Source organism: Anarrhichthys ocellatus, unplaced genomic scaffold (assembly GCF_004355925.1).
Source record: "Anarrhichthys ocellatus isolate YVR2014 unplaced genomic scaffold, GSC_Weel_1.0 scaffold12, whole genome shotgun sequence".
Classification (NCBI taxonomy): Eukaryota; Metazoa; Chordata; class Actinopteri; order Perciformes; family Anarhichadidae; genus Anarrhichthys; species Anarrhichthys ocellatus.
In genome coordinates, this window is record NW_022280042.1 from 8,286,145 (window position 1) to 8,310,001 (window position 23,857).

Below are 23,857 nucleotides of genomic sequence, written 5' to 3' on the forward strand. Positions count from 1 at the left end.
CGGGAGGTTTATTGTGCCCACGACACAAGAGTGCTGCAGTTATGGCTATCAGGGACAAACTCAACATCAAAAGAAGATGGTTAGATTAAACGGAAAACGGTTCAAAAGGGCTTCTATATTTCTTTTTAAAATACATTTGTGTATATTTAAGTATAGCTTCTTTCTATGTTCATTGAGTTCTATATTCATTCTCCCGTTTATGCAGAAACTGGTGGAATTTCTTCATTTTTGATGCGTTTTGAAAATTCTTTCACATCTATGTGGTTTAATGTAGCAGTCGTCATGCACTTAAAGACGAGTTTGTGGGCTTTTCATAAGGCCTAAAATATACAGACAAATATCTTAGAGTGCATCTTAAAAAGGTATTTTTACATCACAACAACTGCAGTATTGCAAAGATTGTCATGACATTTTGAACATGCACTGAAGGTGCCCAGAGTATGAAAATGAAATGTGCAGCAGCGGCGTGATAACAGAAGCAAGTTTGTGCCAAAAGGATCTTAAGTCTCAGTTAAAACAATGGAATTACTACACTAATATGATTAAGTGCAATGTAGTCGCTTGTCATATCTTTACAGGGTATATGATGTACTGTTGTTATTCAATAATAAATCACACAAACAATCTTTAGGATTAGGGATTATCAGAAATATGATGAATATCGTCCATATAGAAGTGAAGTTTCATGCTATGTAGATACAGAAAAGCAGCAGGCCCAGACTAGTGCCTTGTGGTACACCAAAGTTTACATTTCAGACTCTAACATTGCATTTAGGATTTTCTAAAGGAAGATCTACCAACATATGTTCTCAAATATCAATGTAGATTTTAAGATTATGGTTATATAGGCAAGGATCCACATTTTCAAAGGACAAAATAGCAACAAGGATATCGCTGATCCCATCCATAACTTCAGCAGAATGAAAACGATCTGAAACCCCATAAAAGCAACTTATATGAATTGTTTTTGGCTGGCTATGCTCCAGTTCTCTGACAGTCAGTGGTTACATGCTGTTGGTTACTAATGGAAATCAACATTGATTGCAGAGAAAAGTCTGGCAGAAAAAGCCAATATGACCCGTCACTCTCCTACTTTGTCTCTCCCCCTTTAACACACATTACTTTACATAACTTTCTATTTATAAGTTGAAGCGTTCTGACTTTTTCTTGACCTTCTAGTTATTATTTTTATGTATGAAACAACTTTTAACTATAAAATCACCCATTGGTAAATGTTCTTTTACTATTTAAAATTCACCTCCAAAAATGGTATGAAACTTCAGAAATTCCATGAACGGGAAATTGTCTCACTACATGGGTACTAATGGGGTCAACTCAGCCCCCTTTTGTCGCCACTCTCCTGCATCCAACAATCAGTTGGATTGACTGTCACTGTGATCTACCTCGCTCTCTCCTTCACACCCTTCTGCCTCAATTAGGACCCTGGCACCCTGATAGGACACATGGGTGGTTATGAGGACAAGCTCTGGTAAGGGTGGGGTGGTAATAGTGGGGTCTGCGCATGCTGGACTAGTTCATTACCTTGCTGGAGGCCATGGGCGGGGGTTAGACAACTTATAGGGCCCTGGGAGCTGCCCCAGCCCTTAGTGTGTCCACAATCTGCCATCTTGGTCCTAAAATCCCAGACTGCAATTCCTCTCTCCTGATAAGGAGCTTCCCCACATCTTAACCGGTAAGCCGTTTGACCTTTGACCTAAAGAAGTGTTAAAAAGAGCCTGAGTGAGAATGCTTGGCTATCAAACGAGATATATATGTTTTAGGTTTAATCCTGATATAGAGATCTTCAGCTCACAAATACTGTTGATTTATTCAGTAGAGAATTATTTATGATTTTAATTTAGGTGGCTTATTATGGCCATTAATACTGCTCCATAAATAAACTTTTTACAGTTAATGAGTAATTTCTCAGAAACTGAGGACAGTGCATTTAGGACTAATAAGGATTAGACTTTACTCAATTATACAAGATGTTATGTAAACTAGTTTTTTCCACAGTGCTGCCACCAGTCTTGCTTTTGGGTTTTGAAGGTGAGCCAACAGTGTCGTACGAATACAAAGCAGATATCCTCTGACGTGGCGCTCTATTTTACCACACTCTTCCTTTGCCTCTTATGATTCAATGTGGAGCAAATTTAATGCTCTATTTCTAGTTCATCCCATGGGACATTGTACAGTCGGGTGGGTAGGTAGAGGCATGGTTACCATTTTGTGTTGTATACATACAAAAAATTAAGAGCACATGCATATTGGGAGCATTGTTACAGAGCCATCATTTTGTTTGATATCGGACTAAGTATGGATTTTTCATGAAGAGCTTCTATGCGAGACGAAAACAATCGACAATGAGGTGAAACGCGTTCTTCATTGTCTGCATTGCCCCTAATCCAGACAGCATAACCCCACTGTTTGCTTTCCCTGGCAGCTTCCTTTTAAACTGCTGTCTAACCCTAATATTGTCAGATTAAGCTCTGCACACAACTGTCCATCTGACATGACGGCTGGATTTGAGCTGGATTGGAAAATCTGGATGGGATGCCTCCAAAGCTGTGTAATTCTGCACACACACACTCACAGATAGCAGCAGATTAAAAAGCAGAGGAGCAGGGAGGCCGGGCAGGATATGCATGCCACCGTAGACTGTTAGCGCACTGTTGGGGTTTTGTGCATGTTTAAATGTTTGTGCGTGTGTTTGGTTTGACCTCTACTTCTTTGAGGGGTTTGGCTGCATCAAAAAGTTCCTCAACTGTCCTGAGTGAGACGGCACATAACGTCAGTGTATTTTGAATCTAAGATTATCTGAAGACGTAGCTGGGTTACTTTTGCATCGATTGTTATCGACAATGACAAGGACGATAGTGGATTTCAGGGGCGCTCGACCCTCCCCTGGGATAGACGAGCGCCCTGGAGGCTACACTGATTCAGACCACCTTATACCCAGACGTGCCCCCACGATGCCCTTGTGCCTCACTAGGCATGCCGCCCTTTTGTTGCAGCTGAGGAAAGGGGGGCCGACAAGGCGGTGGGTGATGGTCACCCAGATTACGCCACATCATACGGCCTATTTACACTTGACACCAAACAGTATGGCAAACAGAGTATCGCACCGGAGCAACAAAAACTGTGCTCATTGAGGATGCCAGTCGGTTTAATTTCGTCATATAATTTCGAGAACGGTCACGTGTTCCTCTGGTCGCTCATGTGACCCTGTGGTACAGACCAATAGGGTGGCACGGTTTGTCCTGGGCAGACCGAAAGGAAGAGGGGAAAAAAAATAATTTTCCCTTTGCGATTTTTAATCTTGCAACGCTGAAAGTGGTCGTCATCTACTGCATCCTGCGCTACATAAAGGTAAACTCTCTTTTTAAGGCTCTTGTGAAGAATCATTTTGGTAAATTTTAGGTCACGGGGTGTATTTCTTCCATGTAATGCTAGTATTGAAATGTAAAATGTATTTTAATTTTTTTTTTAGAACACTGTTTCTGGACTTCTACAAGCATCAAACTATTGAAAACTTGCATGAAATACTGATCCATGCTGAGCCCGGTAATGCCGTTCAATAATTAATTAACTTGATAACTTACCCACAGTCAAGAATAATCATTATCCGCATAATGAGCTGTGACACAGTACGACTTATTGACTCATTATCTAATCTGGTTATTTGAAGTAGATCAAGTTAGCATTTGCTGAAGTTATCCCCAGCGCACCCAAATAAGGCAACTACAAAATATTTTGGTTTTCCCCAGAGAATAGTCAATTTCATGGTCAGTCGATTTTGCTTTCGGGGTTATCTTGATCATCATTGTTTGGGTATTCATCATTGATTCAAGCATGAGCGATTTTATTGTTTAAGAATTAGCCCTGAATGAAACATAAAAAAAAATGAAGGACAACTGGAAAATCTGCAGTTTATCTATTGCTAACTATGAAGCTGGACTAACCTTTCTCACAATAGGGTTGATAACGTGATGGTACGTGGAATTGATACATCAGTCCCCCTCCCCCATGATCATTATTCCAATTATCATCACTCTGATATTAGCGCTGCGGATAGCCTTATTCTCCGCTAGTCATAGACCATAAATGTCATTTGCCATTGCCTCAAACGCTGCGTTCGACTCGAAATACACCGATGAATAACTCCTTTGTTTGGGTAAAAAGCAGTGACAGTTTGGTGTGCTCACAAATCTACGGTCCTTCTGTAGGCGACGATACTAAATTAGAGCAATGACTGAAAGGGGTTTGGTAGGAATGACTACCATAGAAAACGGGACGTGCTTTGGACCCGTTCTGCATGACTGCTCGGCAAAAGCGTTGCGTATGGAAGCCATGACTTTGTGACAAGCAGTGATCTCACATTACAAATTGTGGCAAATCTAAAATGGCCGACTTAACGCTCAGCTCGTCGCACCGCGTTCACAGCACAACATGGTGTGCCTGCATTGTAAAGCCCTTTACACTGTGCCGCCGCCAACGCCAACTCACTGGAACCCCCCCACCCCGGGACTATTTCAAGCCTACACGTAGCACCCTAGAGGTACTTTTGAAGCTACTTGGCGATAGTTGGTCCCTGTGTCTTTGCTGGTCGTTGCATTCTCTGATTTATCCATTTATGTTGAGGATGTGGTGGCCAGTTTTGATTGTGATTTAGGCTGAGCTATCAGGATGCTGGGCTGCTGATGTGGGCTGACAGCTCTTGAGAGCACTGTCATAGCGCGTATAGGAAGGCCGATGGGGTAGACGCCCCCCCCACTCCGCAGCACAACACCGCACCACATACAACAAAAGCCTGCGCCAGACGAGACAAGAGCTGCTCATATACCAGTAAACTGAGGGCCAGATCCTCAGGATTTAGTGTAACTCCACTCCTCAATCTGCCTACAGTTACCATTTCTGACAGGAGCGACCATCGCCACCAATTATTTATCATGCTTTTTTTCTCCTGCTCCTTAAAGTCCTCATCCCTGTTGCTTTCCCTGCCACACACTTTGTCTCCAAGAGGTTTGCGCCTCCAAACGAGTTGAAAGAGACCTGAAAGTGAGAAGTTCCTTCATGCAGAAATGAGATGCTTTGAACAGATCTCGTGAAAACATATGGATCAACGAGGTCACCCTCTGTGCTCCCCCTCTGCTGCCCTACATGCACACTAATTTTCGTTTTGTTCACACTTAATTGGAGCACAAACATGTACGTGCGGAGATCTCCCCGGTCGTGGGTCAAACATATTGGCTTCATTACAAGTTATTTTTTGCTCCAGATGTTTACTTTCCTGGCTGACTGCATTGCTTCAATTCTTCTGTTCCGTTACTCTCTAACCGTGAAATGCTAAAATTAATAACAGCAATACCTACAAGAGGATTTACAATATGATAACACTGTAAAATATTATTTTTACCATATGTTAGCATTGGACAACATGCAGAAGATACAGTGCTTAATCCACTAGAGCCTTCCACATTTATATGCAGGTTTTTATTGTTCAGAACATTTGAAGAGAAACCATGAAGATTTAAAAAGCTCTCTAACAAAGACTGGAATTGCAAATATAAAGAAAACCTTCATAGAAGCAGAAGTGAATTATCTTTATTAGGTTATTTGTTCACAGTTAACCATGAAAATAGCATTTAACCAAAACTTTCTCAGTCACCATCCTTAACTGAATAACTTTTTCAAACTTGACCTCCTGCAGAAAAGGCTTCTTACATAAGAGTTAACCTCAACATTTTAATTTAACTTTGCTTTAAATGATTGCAGCTGTTTATTTACAGTACATAAACAATCCTTAAAATATAGTTGTTAAAAGGTCAATGCATTCTTTAACAGCATAAATAGATAAACCTAGTTTGGGAGACTGGTTTTAAGGGCGACTGAATCCCTGAACTTCCTCCAAATGCAAAACATCACAAACGAGAACTTTGACCATGAAGAATTTAAATGCCAAATTTAGTGATTTTACTTTAAGACTCCCTGATAATTTGCATAAAATGCCATACGTCAACATTTTTAAATTGAGACAAATAGGCTCAAAAGCCATTTTTCATTTTCCTTTGCACTTCCTACACTGTTTATCCATTAATCCTAACAGAGACAAGACTCTCATGTACAATATATTGTTCAATATGCAAAATATTGGTCTTCCACTGCAGATTCATTTTGTGAAAGCTTGGCCCCACAGCTTCAGCTCAGGCTCTGGTGTAGTCATGGAGGGTTTTATATCAAAACATAATGACATATCTGTAGATATGTGGATTAGGACGGAACAGATGACAGCGGCTTTGGCCTAGATTAGACCGACGGCCGTCCATTTAATGATTTTCCCTACAGGATTTCAGATGTCTCTCTCTTTCAGCTATTCTATTGATAGCATAACGGATTGTATGGCAACATGATGATGTGAAAACATCTTTCAAAATGATGAGACATGCCATACAACTCTATAAAATCAGTTTTAAACATGCACAGGATTTGGAATTCATCGGGGGTTTTTTCCTTCAAATCTTATATCGTTGCATTTGGTGTTTCAGTGGATCATTTTAGTGACATATGATTGTCTAAATTTACTCTGATGAGGATCTTAGTCGATTTAAAATTACAAATACAAAGAAATCTGAGCAGTAAACATATTTACAAATGTCCCAAAATACATGGTAGAGTTTGTAACACTGACTCCTTCCATCAGTCATCTCTTAAAATGCAAAGAGAAACCGCTTTTGAATTGATTATTCTACATTGTGTACCTTTATGCGAGGTGCTAGATTAATTTATAAACATCTAAGATCTATAAAAATGACTTTAAACTGAATTCATTGGCCAGGAATTCTTACCAAAGAAAGGTGATTCAAAGCTATAAGAGAAAAAAGTCTTGAACATTTTGTCTTTGTGTATTTTGAGATACACGCCAGAGTTTTTTTCACGTTTTAAAACACTTTTGGACAGAGTGAAGTGGATCATGACGAAAGGGGCCAAAGGAAGTTGATGGTCACTTAGCTCTGCAGCGGCTCTCGGCCTAAGAGGGGCTTCTAGTTGTATATGCAGTGAGTGCTATAATGAGATGCCTCCATATCTGAAGCAATGCCTGCCTCTCAAAGCCAACAGAACCAAGAGGCAGATAATCCTCAAATCGTTTTTATGCCTTTAAAACACTGATATAGTTTGAATAGCAGCGTCAGTGTTTAATAACCATCAGTTATTCTAGCACTTTCCTCCAAAGCATCTTCAAATGGCACTTTCACCGGCCAAATATCTCCTCTTAACTTTGCTTTGAGTGGTTTTGCATCAACTACACATCAGTGCCTCTGCACAAAACAGCATCTCCTCATTGTTAAGAGCACATAAAGAGATCAAAAGAGAGGAGACGTTAGATTCAAGTTCTTCAAGAGCAATGCACAAGTCTTTTTTTCTGTGGCGAGCGCTGAGCGGACTCAGGGAGAGATGGGAGGCGAGGGGGGGAGCCATTTTGTGCTTTGCATTGTCCAGCCGAGCGTAAAGCGTGATTAATTCAATAGCCGCCATAGAGGAGGAGGCTAACAGCACTGCAACACCGAGCATGACCCACTTTCCCCATCAGATGTCATGAAAAATTCCCTGCCATCCCTCTCTGTGTTTCTCCAACTTCCTGTCTGATTAACAAAGAGACAGTGGAGGTAAATTACTAAACCAATGCATGTGCAGCATGTTTGCAATGATCAGAAGTGGCCACACATTTAGTAGAAATATGAGCTTTTAGGGGAATGATGGTTGCTTTTAAAATGCTGCAAGAAATTTGAGCCTTATAATAAAAATAAAACAGAATTGCTGGGAGGTTTTAGCCCATTGGGGCAAATGATTCACGGGGCCTTGACCCAATTCTATTATGCTACAGGATGTATGAGCAAAATACAGTCTGGGAGCACAACTATTCAAACACAGCTCTTAACGCTGACCTCATTCATCTCATTCTTGTTGACCTAAATCTACAGCAGAGTTTGTGTTTAAATCACAGGGAAGGAGGCTCTTTGAAGACATTTGTTTTTCATTACTGTGCAAGAGCAGGCGAAGGAAGTAGGTACAGGCCTCAGTGTTCCTAAAATATGAGACAGCATGTATAAAATGTTATATAGTCATTAACTGTGAAAAAGAAATCTTCATCTGTTCCTTCCAAAACCTCAATTTGTGGCCTTGAAAGGGGATGAGTACTGCGTCATCCATCATCAACGACGCTTGAATCCTGTCATAAATCTTGGAGTTTTTTCTGTCCCTCACGCCCTCACCCCCTCCCATCCCGCCCCTGGAGAGGACCTGCACCGCTGGCTTGGGTCTTAAACCCGGATTAAGGCTTTTTATGTAATCTGGTCTCCTCTGGGAGATTGGAGAGACAGCTGGCAACAGAATCCCTGTCCTTATCTCTCGGACCTCCCCTGGCCTCCAACCAACACATCCCTCAGCTCTCAGCGTAGATTAGAGGGGGAATGATTTCTGGAGCCTGTGGTTGATGGCATACCATACTCCTGCAAAAAAATGCCTTTTTAACACATCTGTGGGTTTATTTTAATCCATAAAACACTTGAACAATTTACAATAATCTTAGAATGACAGCCTAACCCTAACTCCACATGCATGATATCCTTCTTCAGCACAACCTCAGCTAGAAGTCTGACTTCGCATTCAATCAGTTTAAGTATAAAGCTGCCAGGAACCCAAAATACAACTATAAAACTGCACAAATATTTAGTGCTAATCACTAAAAATATCATTATTGAACAGCTCAAGGTATTCAAACTAAGGTTTTATTAGTTATACACACAAATACATGATATATAAATTAAATTATGTTACTATAATTAAAAAGTGAATTCGATGATGAAAGGCAGGGCTCCTACTTTTGACAGAAATGTTGAGTTTCCATCCTCTTAAATATGAATATTTGGATGTTTTCTTGCCTTTAGTTTCAACAATAAGGTAATTTTAAATGTCCTTGTTAACTGATTGTTTATCTGTGAGTTTATTATGCGAGTGATCTACATGTAATCTATGCTGGTGCTATTACTACGGTGCTATCATTATGTGGGTCTGTATGGTCAACCAGTCAACAATACACAGACGTCCTCCCTAAACTTCCTACTTTACTTACTATACACTTGACTGAGAATTAATCAGCAACTCTTCTGATAATCAATTCATTCTTCCAATAAATCATTCTCTGGCTGCAGCAACGAGGATCTGCTGCTTCTCCGTTTTAAATCATCATGAAGTGAATAACTTTGAGTTTGGACTGTTTGTCACACAAAACGAGTGATTGCATTGTGAAATAACGTATAGACAAAAGCATGACTCTCTTATTAGAGAAGATAAATGATGAATTGAGAATGAAGATAATTTTTATAGTTGTAGCTGCATTTACATTAAAGTAAAACTTACTTTACTGAAGCTAAGAGCTTTTTCTGCACGGTTCATAAGACTAATACAAGAGAATAAAACATGACTTCTCTGTAAAAAAGAAAAATACTCCTAAACTTGTGTTGTGTGTTGTCCTTTAGCTTTAAGTACTGAAATAATCTTCAATGCTCAGCATGTTAGGGATCTTGTTTTATATAGAATAAGAGCATTTCCTGCCCCTATAGGCCGACACAGTGCAGAGCCACCCATCTATGAAGATAGATGTGCGTTTACAGAACCTGAGCAGCATTTAGAGCAGTATGTTAAATTAGACTCATTGTGTTGGTGAACACGATGACGGAAGAGTCAACGACTGGAACATCGACCTTTTCACAATCCATGAAATGATCGGACTATCGGTCCGATCATTTCATGGATTTTGTTTGACTGATTCTAATTATCCTCATTTCTTTTCGTCGAGACTTAATCAGCTAATTAGAGAGAGGGGAGGGAGGGAGGGAAAGAAAAAAAATCATTTCCATTTCCACATAGCAACAATGCCTCTGATTGGCAGATGGTGACATTATCCGTCTCTTCAGTCAAGGTCAGCTGCTACAGCAGCTTTTCTTTTTCGCATATTTGCATTGACCAGACTATAAAAAATATGATTCATTGCATATTTAGTTCGGTTTCTCTCCGAATGTTTTATCATAAAGAGGAAGCAAACTATCGCATTAGATGTGAAGGTTCATGGTGTGAAATAGAGCTAAATCATCACTATGTTTTAACATATTCTTGTATTACTTGACGCCCGGCATCTTTATTTACTTGGTACAGAATAAAAATAGGAAATCTCTCAAATAAATAAATTTCAATTCTCATTTTCACCCGTCTCTGTGCCCTCAGAATCTACCTGGTATAATTGATCGTATTCCATTAATTCATTCATTTATATTCATTTTTTTTTATCATTTCAGAAGTTAAGCTCATCATCTACAATCATTATTTCAGCTTAAAAACTGACTTCATTGCAGTCTTACACTCTAAATGCGTTTCCCCTTCTAATAAGAGGATCATTTTTTCAAATATAGTTGCAATCTCATTTAAATGTAGTTATTTTTGTCATCATTTAGAGCCATTAACAACCATCTGAAATCTCATAATATAAATGCCAGATAAAGACATTTCTGAGTGACTTATTCACAAAACAAGTTTCAAATGTGGCCTCAAATGTGCACCAGATTAAAATACACCAGCCCTGACTGCGGTGAATGACAGATCCACCGTCAGGACCGCAGCGCCCTCTTGTGGTCGCTCTGCAAACTGAAGTCTTGCTTGACTCATTACATCACTCGTCAGCCAGAATTAGATGGGTTCAGCTGCAATGGGCTTGATAAAAATAAATATGGCGCTTACTGTTTGATGGCTGAAGATACATATGCTGACCTACATTTCAATGGCTTTCATTGTAAACTATTTTGTAGCAAAGAGACGGTCTAGTGGTTTGTAACAGAGATTGAAAAGAGTATTGTCTTTTTACCCCCAGGAATAAAAATCAGATGCTGGGCCCCAGTTAACCCATTCTCCTCGCTCTTTCTGTGCAGTTTTACAGATCGAAGGCCCCGTGTTGGCCGTCTGGTAATATGAGAAATATGCAACACATAAGCACACAACTGAAGTAATAAAGTCCCCGAAACTAGATTTTAGCACTCTTTAAAACTCAACTTAAAAGGATACGTTTGAAGATATTCTGTATATTTTTGTTTATTTTGACTAAATCCCACATACAGCGCCCCAAATACTCACTAGAGCACCAAATGTGGACTACTCCGCTCATGAAAATAGTCCCAAACGAAACCGAGTTTTCTTACTGTTTGAGTTACATTTTCTAAAAACTACAGTGACCAGCTGTTTTAGGAAATTAAAGACTCTTTTTAAAAAGTGAAACACAATGTTTGTGGCTGATTTCTAAAGTTTTACTTCCTCACATCAATATAAACCAATAAGCTTTGGGCTGATGACAGAGACAAGAGGAGGGAAGTCAGAAAGTAAGAGAGTACGAACTAAAAGTTCCTTGGTAAAATAAAACAGCATCTAATCTCAGCAGGTGTGTCTGTACCTTTCCTCTCTGGCAGGTGACCGGTTGGCTGACTCCACCATCACACTCGCATTTGGCCCTTGAACTCCTCTCTCACGTGACCACGCCCCTTCCTTCACATCCAATCCCGACATGGAGCCCATCAAGGTCCAATCAGAAGGTGGACTAAATGTGACCCTCACCATCAGGCTGCTGATGCACGGCAAGGTACAAAAACACAAAAGAGGGTCTCTGGGCTCTTCTGTGACTTTATTTTTCTTGCTTTTCTTTCCAATTATCAGAAAATAGATTGTTTCAAAGCTCCCTGTGGCACACATACACCCAACATTGTTTGTTTGTGTTTCTGCAGGAGGTTGGAAGCATCATAGGAAAGGTATTTATCACAGACACAACAAGCAGACCATGTAAAGCATCATAACGCCTCTGGGAAATACATCATAATGTGTCCTTTTCTTTACCTCCAGAAAGGAGAAACGGTGAAGAAAATGCGTGAAGACGTAAGTAGAACTTTTCTGCAAACATTTTTGACACACTATGTGTTTTTCCTCTCATAATGATGTGTTTTTTGTCCTGTAGAGTGGAGCCCGCATCAACATCTCAGAGGGGAATTGCCCTGAGCGGATAGTCACCATCACCGGGCCAACAGATGCTATTTTCAAGGCCTTTGCCATGATAGCCTACAAGTTTGAGGAGGTATAACATTCATCATATAAACAAAATACCATATTAGACAGAGTCAATGGCACCGGGGATGCTGCAGTGGTGAGGATGTATGCAGATACTTTACTTCAGTAAAAGTACAAATACACTGTAAAAGTAATCAAAAAAATGTATTTCATAATTAGATTAATAATATTATTCATGCATTCATGTAAAAGCAGCTTTTTTATTGTGGTAGTTGGTTTAACAAGAAAAGAAAGAAATCCTTATATTTTGAAGATGGAATTATGAGATGTTTTGCATTTCTTAAAATGAAAGTACAAGTAGAAAGTTGCATGAAAAGAAAATACTCAAGTACAGTACAAGTACCTCAGATTTGCTCTTAAGTGCAGTACTTGAGTACCAGTACTTAGTTACATCCCACCATCACGCTTCATTGTCTGTACTGACTCGTCCCTAAATGGAATACAAAGCAGGCTGGCCCGATATGTAGGACAGAAATGTGCTGATCTAACCTTGCAGCACCCTTTGAAAGTGGGCCAGTACTGTGTTTTGATTTGGGTGCCGAATCAGCACACTAAACCAGAGAGTCTCCGAAACACTACACGTGAACCTGTGCTAGGAACGAGTGCATTTATGCCAGTTTGGAAGAGGAAAAATATATAAATACAAGTAAAGTTCAGAAGTTCACATTCTGAACTGTAGTTAATCCCCCCCAGTTATCATTTAGAAGCAGTATATAAAACATATCATAAATTGTTTATAACATAATAAGTTTAAAGCAGCAGAACTACACTCTACAAACACATCCAAGCGAGAGTTTTCTCTACCAATGCAGAAAACATGCATGAAGGTGGATTTCTCCAAAGCCACCACTTCCAATCCAGTAACAAATGTGTTCGTCTGATAACACCTGGTCTTTCCTGCCCTCAGGATATAATCAACTCTATGAGCAACAGTCCAGCCACCAGTAAACCCCCTGTGACCCTGAGGCTTGTTGTCCCGGCCAGCCAGTGTGGCTCACTCATCGGCAAAGGAGGCTCCAAAATCAAAGAAATGAGAGAGGTAGAGTCTCAAATCTATGCTAATGATCTCAAATACCATACGAATTGAGATATTACCAGATTTTAGAGGGATTAAACTAACCAGAATACTTATTTTTAATTGGTGCAGCCATGAGACATTATAGTCATCGTTCATATAAACTTTAAATTCTGTCCATATGCTTTGTGCCTATTTCCTAAAACAAATTCAGATTGAATAACTGTTCTTCTTACCTTTAGTCCACAGGAGCTCAGGTCCAGGTTGCAGGTGACATGCTCCCCAACTCCACAGAGAGAGCAGTGACGATCTCAGGGGCCCCAGAAGCCATCATCCAGTGTGTCAAACAGATATGTGTGGTGATGCTTGAGGTACAGAAGGGAGGAGGGGAAATGAAGGAACATACAGTATGTTTGGATTAAAATGCCTGATGTGGAAGATGTAGTAGTTTGCCTACAGTTAGGATTAGTTAAGATTTCAGCCAAATAAACTCACTTTCATTTAATTCATGCCACGAGCAAAAAGCACAAGATTACATGCTGCATCATTTCCTGTTAAGTACCTGTCCATGTGGATGGTGGACTCCTCCACTTACAATGAAAACGGCAACTATATACTAGGAAGGAATATAACTTGAACACAGCTAGACGTTAGATCTGCTGCATCAGGTGCTCTCTAATAAAAATATATCCATTTCTGTGATATCTGTTGCTAATATAATTTCCTAAATGATGCATTTGATTGTTTTTTTTGGTGTTCTGACATCTTGATTTGGTAATCTGGAAAGCACATTTCTCCCCAACTACAAATAAAGCAGAAACTAGCAATACAGTCCTATAGGTACATGTCAAACCATAATAAGTCATAATGCTTTAATCAAAAGGCTCCACACTTTGTAGTTGTCTCTCTTTTTCTTGCACCATTAATGTGAACTATCTGCACAGCCAGTTCTCCATTGGGCCTTCATGATGGCACCAGCCATGGATACTAGGAGATATGTGACAGGACTGTAAGTCTCCAGAATGTGGACTTTTTAAAGATATTTTAAAACACAGTATGAACAGTAGAGTCATCATTATCCAGTTGAAAGTGATGTTCCAGGTAAATCCAAGTTTAGTTGTGCACTGAACCACGATTTGGACATTTGACGTCAGCATGAACACGCAGTGAAGAGCACTTTTGTGTCACAGGATGTCTTCCCTAAAGGCACCGCCCCTCTATGGTTCTCTCTTTCTTTCTGTTCTAACACTCTCTCCACATCTCACCCCTTCTTCCCCCCACTCTCTCCTCCTTTGCTCTCCTCAGTCCCCACCGAAAGGTGCCACCATCCCCTACCGCCCCAAGCCTGCCTCCACCCCTGTCATTTTTTCAGGTGGCCAGGTAAGAGCAGACCCACTGGGGGCGTCCACAGCCAACCTCAGCCTCTTACTGCAGCACCAGCCACTGCCTGTTAGTGTCTCACCAGGTTTTATTCACTTTTCCTCCCTCCCTCCCTCACTGGCCCCCACCCCCGCGGACCCCCCAGACAAGCATGAAACCATCACTGCTGTTTAATGTGCCCTCACTGTCGCCCATCACCTGCAGCCACTCAAACCAGAACGGGGTTAAATGAAACTGGACAACTTACCCATCAATTGATGAGAACAGAGGCGGTGAAGGAGACTCCATGATGATTCTAAATGGACAGAGCAGAAAAACTTTTGACTCACTAAATAGTAAACTTGAATCAAGTCAGAATATAGAAAATCACTTTAACTCTGATATTGAACTAGTTAACTTACCAGGACAGAACCAATCTCGATTTTGGCTGCAGAGCTGGACTAACACATCCGTTGGCAGACAAACATCTGCTCATGTTGAGGTAAAAACTTGCAAAGCAAGAAAATCAAAAGTGACCCAGGCAGGAGAGCAACAGGTAAACACAAGCTAAAAAGAAAGCAGGTTAAATCAGGTGATCTACAAAGGAAGGAACACTAGAGGGACAACTAGTGGACTGGATGTGAATGACAGGAGATGAGGACAAACAACACGACACTGAGGCTAATATTCATGAAAGATAGAGACAGTTGTAAATGCTACCAGTAAAGAACATCTCACATCCACTACAATCCTCCGGGCAGCTACAAATTATTACTTTCATCAATGCATATCTGGATTATGTTATTAATCAATTAATCTTATGGTCCACAAAGAGTAAGAAGACTCTTGAAAAAATTTAATTAACAGGCTGCAGAGAAGTCTTGATATTTTTGTTGATAAATGACTTGATAACCAACTAATTAATGATTGGTTGATCAATTACTTCAGCGCTTTATTTGACTACCTTCAGCATGCTTCTTGTTAGGAATATGTAAATCATAAGTATTCTCATCAATTAACAGGAAAGTATTTGAATTTTTTAAATTTCATTCAAATTCCTACAGAGGACATTTTTAAGAAAGCAAAACAATACCTTAATCTGGAAGACTTGTTTTTTCACCTACATGTCTGCATGACTATATTTCCACTCTACTGAACTCTGCAGAGACTTAACATGTTGTTTTCTGTGGTTACAAGCTCTGGTTGCTGTCTCGGACAATAAATAAAATAAAATGTAGCTCAGTTCTGACCTCTGTAGCCCTTATAAAGCTCACATCCAATAGGTCAAGTCCCATTATCCTCTCAGGGCCGCTCCACTCCCTCACTGTCACTTCCCCACTGTCTGAGTTGTCCCTTATTGATTTAGTTCAACTGGATCTGATTGATGAACAGTAGGAGCACATGACAGGGAGTCTATAGTGCATGACTTTATTGTAATATGGCTAAAAATACAGCTTAAAAGATAAGAAAATGAGTCTGTAGAGTGCTTGTGTTGTAGAAATGTCAATTGTTTTCTTTTTCAGTCTTTTGTTGTATAGTTTTAGTTTGTCATATGCAAATCACATGACCCGAGTATTTATGTGGGACTGTTTCGATGACATAACGAGATAATAAGCTCTTCTCCTCATGTTTGCAGGCTTATACCATTCAAGGACAGTACGCCATCCCTCATCCAGATGTGAGTGTAACCCCATGAGGCAGTCAACACTGCACTCTCTCCATAATTCTGTCTCACTGCATCCACATTTCTCTCTTTACTCTCTTCTTCTCTACCCATATTAATATTAACTGTTAATATTAATACAGCTCTTTTTTTCTGATATGTAATTCCTATTTCTTCTAACTTTTCTGACCTGGCCTTTGTTTGCCATTAAACCTCATGGGGCTTGGCCTGGTGGCTGGTGTTTCACTTTAATTCAATAGGATATAACGACCAACTGGAACCTGCTTTAAACTGGTAATCTGAATGTTACAGCCTAATAGTAACGCAGGTGAAATTTGGGCCAATTTGAAAAGTTATCTTTGTTGCCGCGTTCGAAGACGTTCTGACATTCAAGACTGTCAGTTGACAAAAAGCATTTCAATTAAAATCAAAACCGGAATAACAGTGATTGAACTGAAGCAGTCATAGAAGGCTGCTTGGTAGCGCGTTGAAGAAGATGGAGTTGCCCTTTCATCGTATTTAAAACTCCGTCACAATGTGACAAAACATCTTTACGATGAAGAATTTCATTTCAGTGTCTTCAAAATACCTGAAATGAGTCGAAGCTGACAGCAAAAAAGCAATACTCACTTATATCCTAAACCAAACAATGTGGTCACATGGGCAATTTGACAACTCACTTAACCCCTCCCACAAACATTTATTATCCAATCACAGTTTAGCAGGCCTGTCTAGCTTTGGATTGCTCCACATGGAATGAGGCCACAGTGGGAGTAATACTTGGAACAAAAAGAGTTTGTGTGTCCAGCATGTCCAATGCAATTTCTTTATTCAATTCTATATATACAGTACATTGGTTATCAGCTGGTGAGGGTGCAGACTGTTTGGTTTCCATGCAATGAAACTGCATTATGAATTAACATTTGCTTTTGACGTATTATAAATAAGTTTCAAATGAAAAAAAGAACTCTCACCCAGGAGACGAAGATTCTCCTTTAAAAAAAACGAGAGACGGAGTTTTTAAGATATCCTTGCAGCTCCCCCCCAGTCTCAGGCCAAGTCCTCTATGAGCCTCTTCTCTCTCTGTCTTGGTCTTTGTCCTTCACGTGTCTGTGTTGTTACTTCTCCTCAGATCCTCTCTCTACTCTTGTAGCGTTTCAGACAGACCTGTGTGTTTGTGTGCGTGTCGGTCTGGGTGTGTGTGTTCGCGAGTGTGTATTTTAACGATGACCTCATAGCTCTGCTGACCTCCTCCTCCCCCCCCAGCAGTTGAGCAAGCTCCACCAGTTGGCTATGCAGCAAACCCCCTTTACCCCCCTCGGACAGACCACCCCTGCCTTCCCCGGTACGTACCCACCTACACTACGACCCTCTTTACCAAAGCTCCTTCTCTCGTTTTTACCTGTAGAGACAAAACACATTCTCTACCTCCTTTTTTTCTCTCTCTCTCTTCTTTTCCTGTCTCTGTCCTTACTCTTTTTCTTCTTCTCGTCGTTCTCCTCCTAATGGTCTCTGTGGTGCACTGCCATCTTTGACATGGCCTGCTGGTGGTCTGCTCTTGTTGATGTTGAGGTTTCTTTTGTTCTTTGGTGTTCCCTTAGTATCCTATTTTGAATGTTGCAAGTGCCTCAGATTGTTTTTTCCCCCTTTTAGAAAGTAGAATTCAACTTGTCAGGTGATAGGAGTTTTATAGAGTGAATGCAGGCTCTGCTCAAGGCTGAGCCAGACTTTCCAGTGACACAGAAATGCTACTGGTCACAAGCCAGGGAATAAAAAAAACCTCCAGAACTCCAGTGTGCCAAACTCTATTTTATGTCCTCTTCCTTCCCTCTCTTTCTGTGTGCCTCCTGTGTTCAGCAGCAGGTCTGGATGCCAGTAACCAGGCCAGTACTCATGAACTCACCATTCCCAATGATGTGAGTACATTTATCAGGATGTGTAACAATTCTATATACTTTTCATTTTCCCTGACTGATAACACCACCTTTGCCCAAAATGACAGGTCATCCATTTCTTAAATGAAAACAGGGTTAATTTTGCCTCCAGCACCACAAGTATTTAAAGATAACATTGTTGACAGTATTGAATAAAAACTGTCACACTTATTCAGCAGTTTTGATAATTTGTGGCCCCTTTGTCAATTTGTCTCTGCCACCGTACCTTAAAGTAAACCGCTTCTTTTAAAACATCTTGGCAGCAAACTTTTCAGAAAACTCATTAAGGTCAATGTGACATTGTGATTATATACTAACTCCTTCTTAAGTCCATTTATAGAGATTAGAAAGATGAATCCAGAAATAGCTGCATGAAACAGAAACAAAGCACGACAGTGATCAGAATTTTACTGCCATCACAACACAAATTCACAAATGTCGTTGGACCATGACGTCAAAAAACTCTGGTTTATTATCTTTTAACGTGGCCTCCTGTTGAAGCTTCCAGCGATACAATCTGACAGCAGATCAGCTGCGACTATTGAGAGCTCCTGCTCCACAGCAGAGATAAAGTACAGCCAAAGGCAGTCAGCTTCGTAAAGTGAATGTCCTTAATGGAAAAGACTTGTTTGACCAAAGTAAGAAATGTTAAAGTTATAGCTGAAAGGCTGACTTTGACTGGCTCGTATACACATAGTGAATCCAGTCGAATATAGCGTCACAGTATCTTTCATGGTTCCAGCCATCCTAAGTCCCATCCCTATTTTCTTCCCAGCTAATAGGCTGCATAATCGGACGTCAGGGAACCAAAATCAACGAGATCCGTCAGATGTCTGGGGCGCAGATCAAAATTGCTAATGCCATGGAAGGGTCATCGGAGCGCCAGATCACCATCACAGGGTCCCCCGCCAACATCAGCCTGGCCCAGTACCTCATCAATGCAAGGTCAGAACTCAATGGCTGTTCAAGACCAGCCTGATCTCATTTCAAAAAGCGTCAAATAGCCAATTTATGTCTTGGCCCTCGGTGTCTGATACCAATGCACGAGGCATCTGTACGAGACCTACCGGGCTTTCAAATAACTTCAATGTACACCCATCCAACCCATAGTTATCAGATGCTCGGAGTAACTGCTCTGTAAGTGAACAAACCCAGGACTTTCACCCAGGAGACCGCTACTCATGCCAAATACTCATACTTTACATTTGTATGTAAAGTAGGCTACGTAACTGAAGTATCGTAACGAACATACCCAACCACACTTTTAACCTAAGTGACACCAAGGCGTACCCGATGTGTCAAAAAGTGACACCAAGGTATTCTGAACAAGCGTCCGTTTAGGATGAATTGTGAATGAGAACAGTTTGTAAAGTCTGGAGTGAAGAAGTCAAAAGGAACAGTCAAGAGAAAAAAGTTGTACAGATGTAGACATGCAAACAACTGAAAGAAACGATACAAAAACTACTGGGGGATAAATGCAGGCTGTTTTATTAGGAAAATTAGACGTTAATCGCTTACTTCCCAATGATCCTCCTACAGGTTCAGAGACGTGGCGGCCATGTGGAACGACCCAACTTCCATGACCACATCCTGAGATCCCTGACTGGCTCCTCCGTTTGGCCCTTTCCAATGACAGACTACCGCAGACAACCCTGATGAAGCCCTTCGGACTCTGGCTCTGGCTCTCCGAAAACCATGACCGCCTTCCTGCCCTGGTTCAAAGTTGTTTATAAGTCAGGGAGGGTTGGGCGATCATTTTTATTTCAGAGAGCCAAATTAAATAGAAAAAAAATAAGAATTACAAAAAGGAATTCTCTGTTGATTAGTTTTCTGTTAAAGCATGTTGAATGTTTATTAGGAACAACTTGTGCTAATCTTTTTCTTCTTTTTCTCTCTCTATTGCTTTCTCTTTCTTTCTGTCAGTGCTGCGTCATAGAACATCATTAAAAGTATACACTTGTAAAAGATTCAGAATTTTTGTAGAACGTAGTTATTTGCATATTACAGCTGCGCAGTGATGCTATCGGCAGAGTGTGTGGTGGGATGTAGCCAAAGTATTCAATTTTGATAATATATTTTGAAAAAAAAAAAAAATTGGACTGTTCTGCTTTTGTCCTAATTTGCATCTTTGTCTACTTACAAATCCAATCTCTACCCATGACTCTTTGCTGCATCACATGACCCTTTTAAGCCAATGGTATCACTCCTAGAGCCTCCCTTCTCGTGTTGATTTCCTATATTTACATTATTGCTTATATTGCATGTGTTCAATGTCGTGTCGTTGTGCATTTCAGTAAACCTGTTCAGTGTATGTGTTCCTTCAAATGTTAGTATTATATCTTTGTGCTCCCGTTCTTTTCCAAAAAAATTTTCAACATTTTTGGCCATTCACGTCTAGTCCTACTTCCTGCCCAAATGAGAAAACTTTCCAAAATAGCCTCCTTCTATCAAAACCGATTATTAGTATTTAGATGCATGAATGGCAATTGGTGGCTAAAACACTAACTGAAAATTAAAATGATTGTTTACTAACTTCTTCTTATTATACTGTATTTGTTTTGTACAAGGACTTTTGTGATTTAGCACATTAGTCAACTACGCGGCGCTCATGCAATAGACTATTCAACACTTTACTCTGGACTGCCTCTGATGTGTGAGGAATTAGTTGGACTTAAAAGCCAAGTGTTGCGTCCAAACCGTTCGGCTTCCTTCCCTTGTATTGGAAAAACGTTGAGGTCTTTGAGAAAGCTTTTGAGAGAGCGAAAAACATGGGAAAGAAGCCGACTCGTCACGGCAAAGAGGCCTGAACGTTTGGACGAAGCCAAATGGTATTTTTTGGGCCACGGAATGTTCAGGGGTTCATTGGGGGGGAACTCGCAGGGCCTGGGCGGACGTGACCACTCAGTCTCTTTTTCAAGATTGTTCATCTCGTCTTTTTGTTGTCATAAGATTGATTTGACGCTTTAGGTTTGAATGTCTTTTTATTGTCATGACTGTCAACAACTTAATTGTTTTTATTTGAAAAAGGACAGGTTGGATGACATTTCCTGTGTCACTGGTTTTCAGTAAAAACCAGCATGTATTTATTTATGGTGTGGTGATGCACATATGACTTTTTGGTTGTTGATCATGAAACTTAAGCTAAGTTAGTTTTGTCGTATTGTATTTAATTTGAGAGGGAGGTGTGGATGATATTTGGTATGGTTCAGTATTTCAACCATCCCTCACGTGTTTTACTGATGAGGATGCTCTAAATACGATTGGACAGCTTGAGTCGTCTCATTTCCGATCAGCTGAGCTCAATTAAGTTTTGACATAATACAGCTGTTGAATGTTATTGTCGAATCACATTATCTACTGTCCAACACAGCATCATTCTGCATTTCCAGTGTCTCAATTTCTTTATACATACCACTACTTCTGTTTTATTGCTAGCCATATGCTGAGCTTTAAGGAAACGTTTGATATCTCGGGAAATATGGTTTTTCGATTTCTTGTCAGATAAGAATTCCATTTACCAGCACCTAAAGTTCACAAATTAAGTTGATTTACTTTTTCTTCCATCTTCACGCTAAGCTAAGTTAAGCTAACCGTCCACTGGTTTTTGCCTCATATTTAGCAAAGAAAGCAAATAGAACTCAGAGGGCTTAAACTATAATGAAATAAGTAACATTCTTGACTTCAAGCAACCAGCTTGAAGAGACTCCAGCTGTAGTAGTCCGGATCAGGAAACAGTGCGGCTCATAACCGACCATTTACATCGATTTGTTGTTTTTACACTTTAGTTTATACAAATTAAAAAAAACACAGCTGGTAGGCAGATTTTGTTACCTTTGAACAGAGCTAGGCTAGCGGTTTCCTCCGTTTCAAGTCTTTATGCTAAGCTAAATTACCCAGCTGCTAACAGTAGCTTCATATTAAGAGTACAGTGATGAGAATGGTATCAATCATGTCATTTAACGCTCTGCAAGAAATTGAATCAACATATTTGCCAATAGGTCAATCTTTCCTGTAACTTTGGGTCTTAAGCGCTTCGATGACATAAATGTGATTATGTAAATGGACAAATGCTGTATTGCTATACTGAACCATGCATAGTCAATGATTATTCTGCAATAATTCTTACATTTTGATGTGAACTCAAGTAGTAGTGCTAGCATTGAAATTATGAATTTGTGTTTCTTTTTATTTTGAGTTGTCATAGCTTGTACTTCAATGGGAATGTTTGTCAAATGAATACAATTAAATTATGTTTTTGGGCAAACTTGCTTTTTAGAACAGTTAGCTAATACCTAAGAGGGCATTCTTTCCCAACAGTACTGTGACCGTAAAGAACATCCTCAAGGGTATTATGGCTTTTACACAACTGTTATCAGTGCATGTGTACCATTGAAATGTTTTACTTAAATTGGTACACATTTTGTAAGCATTAAAAACATTGAAAAACAATGATTACTAATGCTAATTAGCACAGTTGGCGCGTGCATTTGACAAAGATCTTGTTGTGTGATATGAATTTGGTTGCTATGGCAGTGTGATTTCAATAACATCGATATTCATGAGTTACTCAGTGTTTGAAACCTGTATTTACATTTGTGTATATGCCTGAGTATACTACAACTTTGAAACAAACTGCAACTAATGCAATAATAGGGTGCAATGTGCAATTATTTATTCAGTTATTATTAGTATAGATACAGGAGAACTGTGTAGCTTATTTAAAACACTTTTTTTAAATCCACTTTCCATGTGGCAGCAACAGCAGGAAAAAAAGAATGACTAGACATGTTTTTTTTCAGCTTTTGTTTGTGTGTATTGCAGTTTGGGGAAAAAAAGTGATAGAACTTCGTAACTATTTTCGATTGATTTATTTGCTATGTGCAGATCTATATTAGTTGTGAGTAATTACATAGGTTTTAATTTCAAAGTGTTGGTAAGTATAAAAACAAATAAACTTTCATTTTTTTCTTTCTGTGACTTGTTTTTCTCTGGTTTCTCTTTGCTGCCTCTTACAGAATATGAATGACTTCAGATCATTTCTACATGCTGCCTGTGCACACATTAGTACCCGATGAACCATGAGCTAACATGGGCTATGTCGAGCAAAAATACCCCTGGGGAGATTTTGATAGTTACTGAATACAGTTCATTTTTGTATGGCAAAGTGATTATGGTAATAGGATGATGAAGTTTAAATGGGATCTCTTTTGTTTTTCCATTAGATAAATGTGTAATTTTGCTGGAACAAACACTCAAGTTAGATGAATAGGGCAATTGAATATTACCAGTCATACAATTATTGTCTAAAGCATTGGTTGTAAAAGAAGGGCCCGGGGACCTTTGTGAGGTCTTATAGGAGTTCTGTGGAGGTGTGCAGCAAAATTAGGAATAACTATAATAAAGCATTAACTATTTAGATTCATACCAATTATAGAATGATAAGGATGACTATTCCAAATGTTGCTCGCTCACACTTGTATTTCATTAGCTACACTACAGACAGTTATTAAAGGGAAACTCCATCAATTTAGCATTGCACTAAAACATTATCCTCCATTTCCCTTATATGCCTACATGTATTTTCATCTCTTTTTTAAGCTCCCTCTTAAAACTATCATTCAATCAGTGCAATTTCTCTCACATCCTCTCTCTCTGTGGTCTATTGAACAAACCTGTCCCTTTCGTTAATTTCTCCATGAACCAGCCACACACATACACATGTATGAA

General features: G+C 39.8%; 2 protein-coding genes across 9 annotated transcripts in view; one reads left to right on the top strand and one right to left on the bottom strand.

The window, feature by feature from the left end:
* The window catches only part of LOC116386028 (fibronectin type III domain-containing protein 4-like), a 38,692-nt gene extending 22,857 nt beyond the window's left edge, over positions 1–15,835 (bottom strand). Inside the window, exons 1-3 of one of the 2 annotated variants that reach the window (XM_031851980.1) lie at positions 14,956–15,835; positions 14,802–14,849; positions 13,411–13,539 (exon numbers count right to left, since the gene is read on the bottom strand). The gene's annotated coding sequence lies outside the window, so the exon portion shown is untranslated. Of the gene's footprint in view, positions 1–13,410; positions 13,540–14,801 lie in introns of both variants that reach the window. The other variant, XM_031851979.1, reaches the window with a different exon arrangement.
* On the top strand, positions 1,603–23,079 carry LOC116386027 (poly(rC)-binding protein 3-like). Of its 7 annotated transcripts, none has more exons than XM_031851971.1 (13): positions 1,603–1,693; positions 11,511–11,680; positions 11,823–11,846; positions 11,938–11,970; positions 12,050–12,166; positions 13,067–13,198; positions 13,417–13,545; positions 14,480–14,623; positions 16,170–16,211; positions 17,463–17,541; positions 18,054–18,112; positions 18,906–19,075; positions 19,670–23,079. In XM_031851971.1, the coding sequence occupies exons 2-13, from the start codon at positions 11,606–11,608 to the stop codon at positions 19,722–19,724; spliced, it is 1,059 nt and encodes a 352-aa protein (XP_031707831.1). In that variant the 5' UTR covers positions 1,603–1,693; positions 11,511–11,605; the 3' UTR covers positions 19,725–23,079. The 7 variants fall into 7 exon arrangements, with proteins under 7 accessions (XP_031707831.1, XP_031707830.1, XP_031707833.1 ...); XM_031851970.1 differs by lacking the exon at positions 1,603–1,693 and adding an exon at positions 3,284–3,369; XM_031851973.1 differs by lacking the exon at positions 1,603–1,693 and adding an exon at positions 3,284–3,369 and having other exon boundaries at positions 18,057–18,112.
* The last annotated feature ends 778 nt before the right edge of the window (positions 23,080–23,857 follow it).

Coding starts and splice junctions, on each gene's coding strand:
- LOC116386027 (XM_031851971.1), top strand. CDS start 11,606: ATGGAGCCCATCAAGGTCCAATCAGAAGGTGGACTAAATGTGACCCTC. Junction 17,542..18,053: donor GACCACCCCTGCCTTCCCCG/GTACGTACCCAC, acceptor TCCTGTGTTCAG/CAGCAGGTCTGGATGCCAGT. Junction 18,113..18,905: donor AACTCACCATTCCCAATGAT/GTGAGTACATTT, acceptor TTTTCTTCCCAG/CTAATAGGCTGCATAATCGG.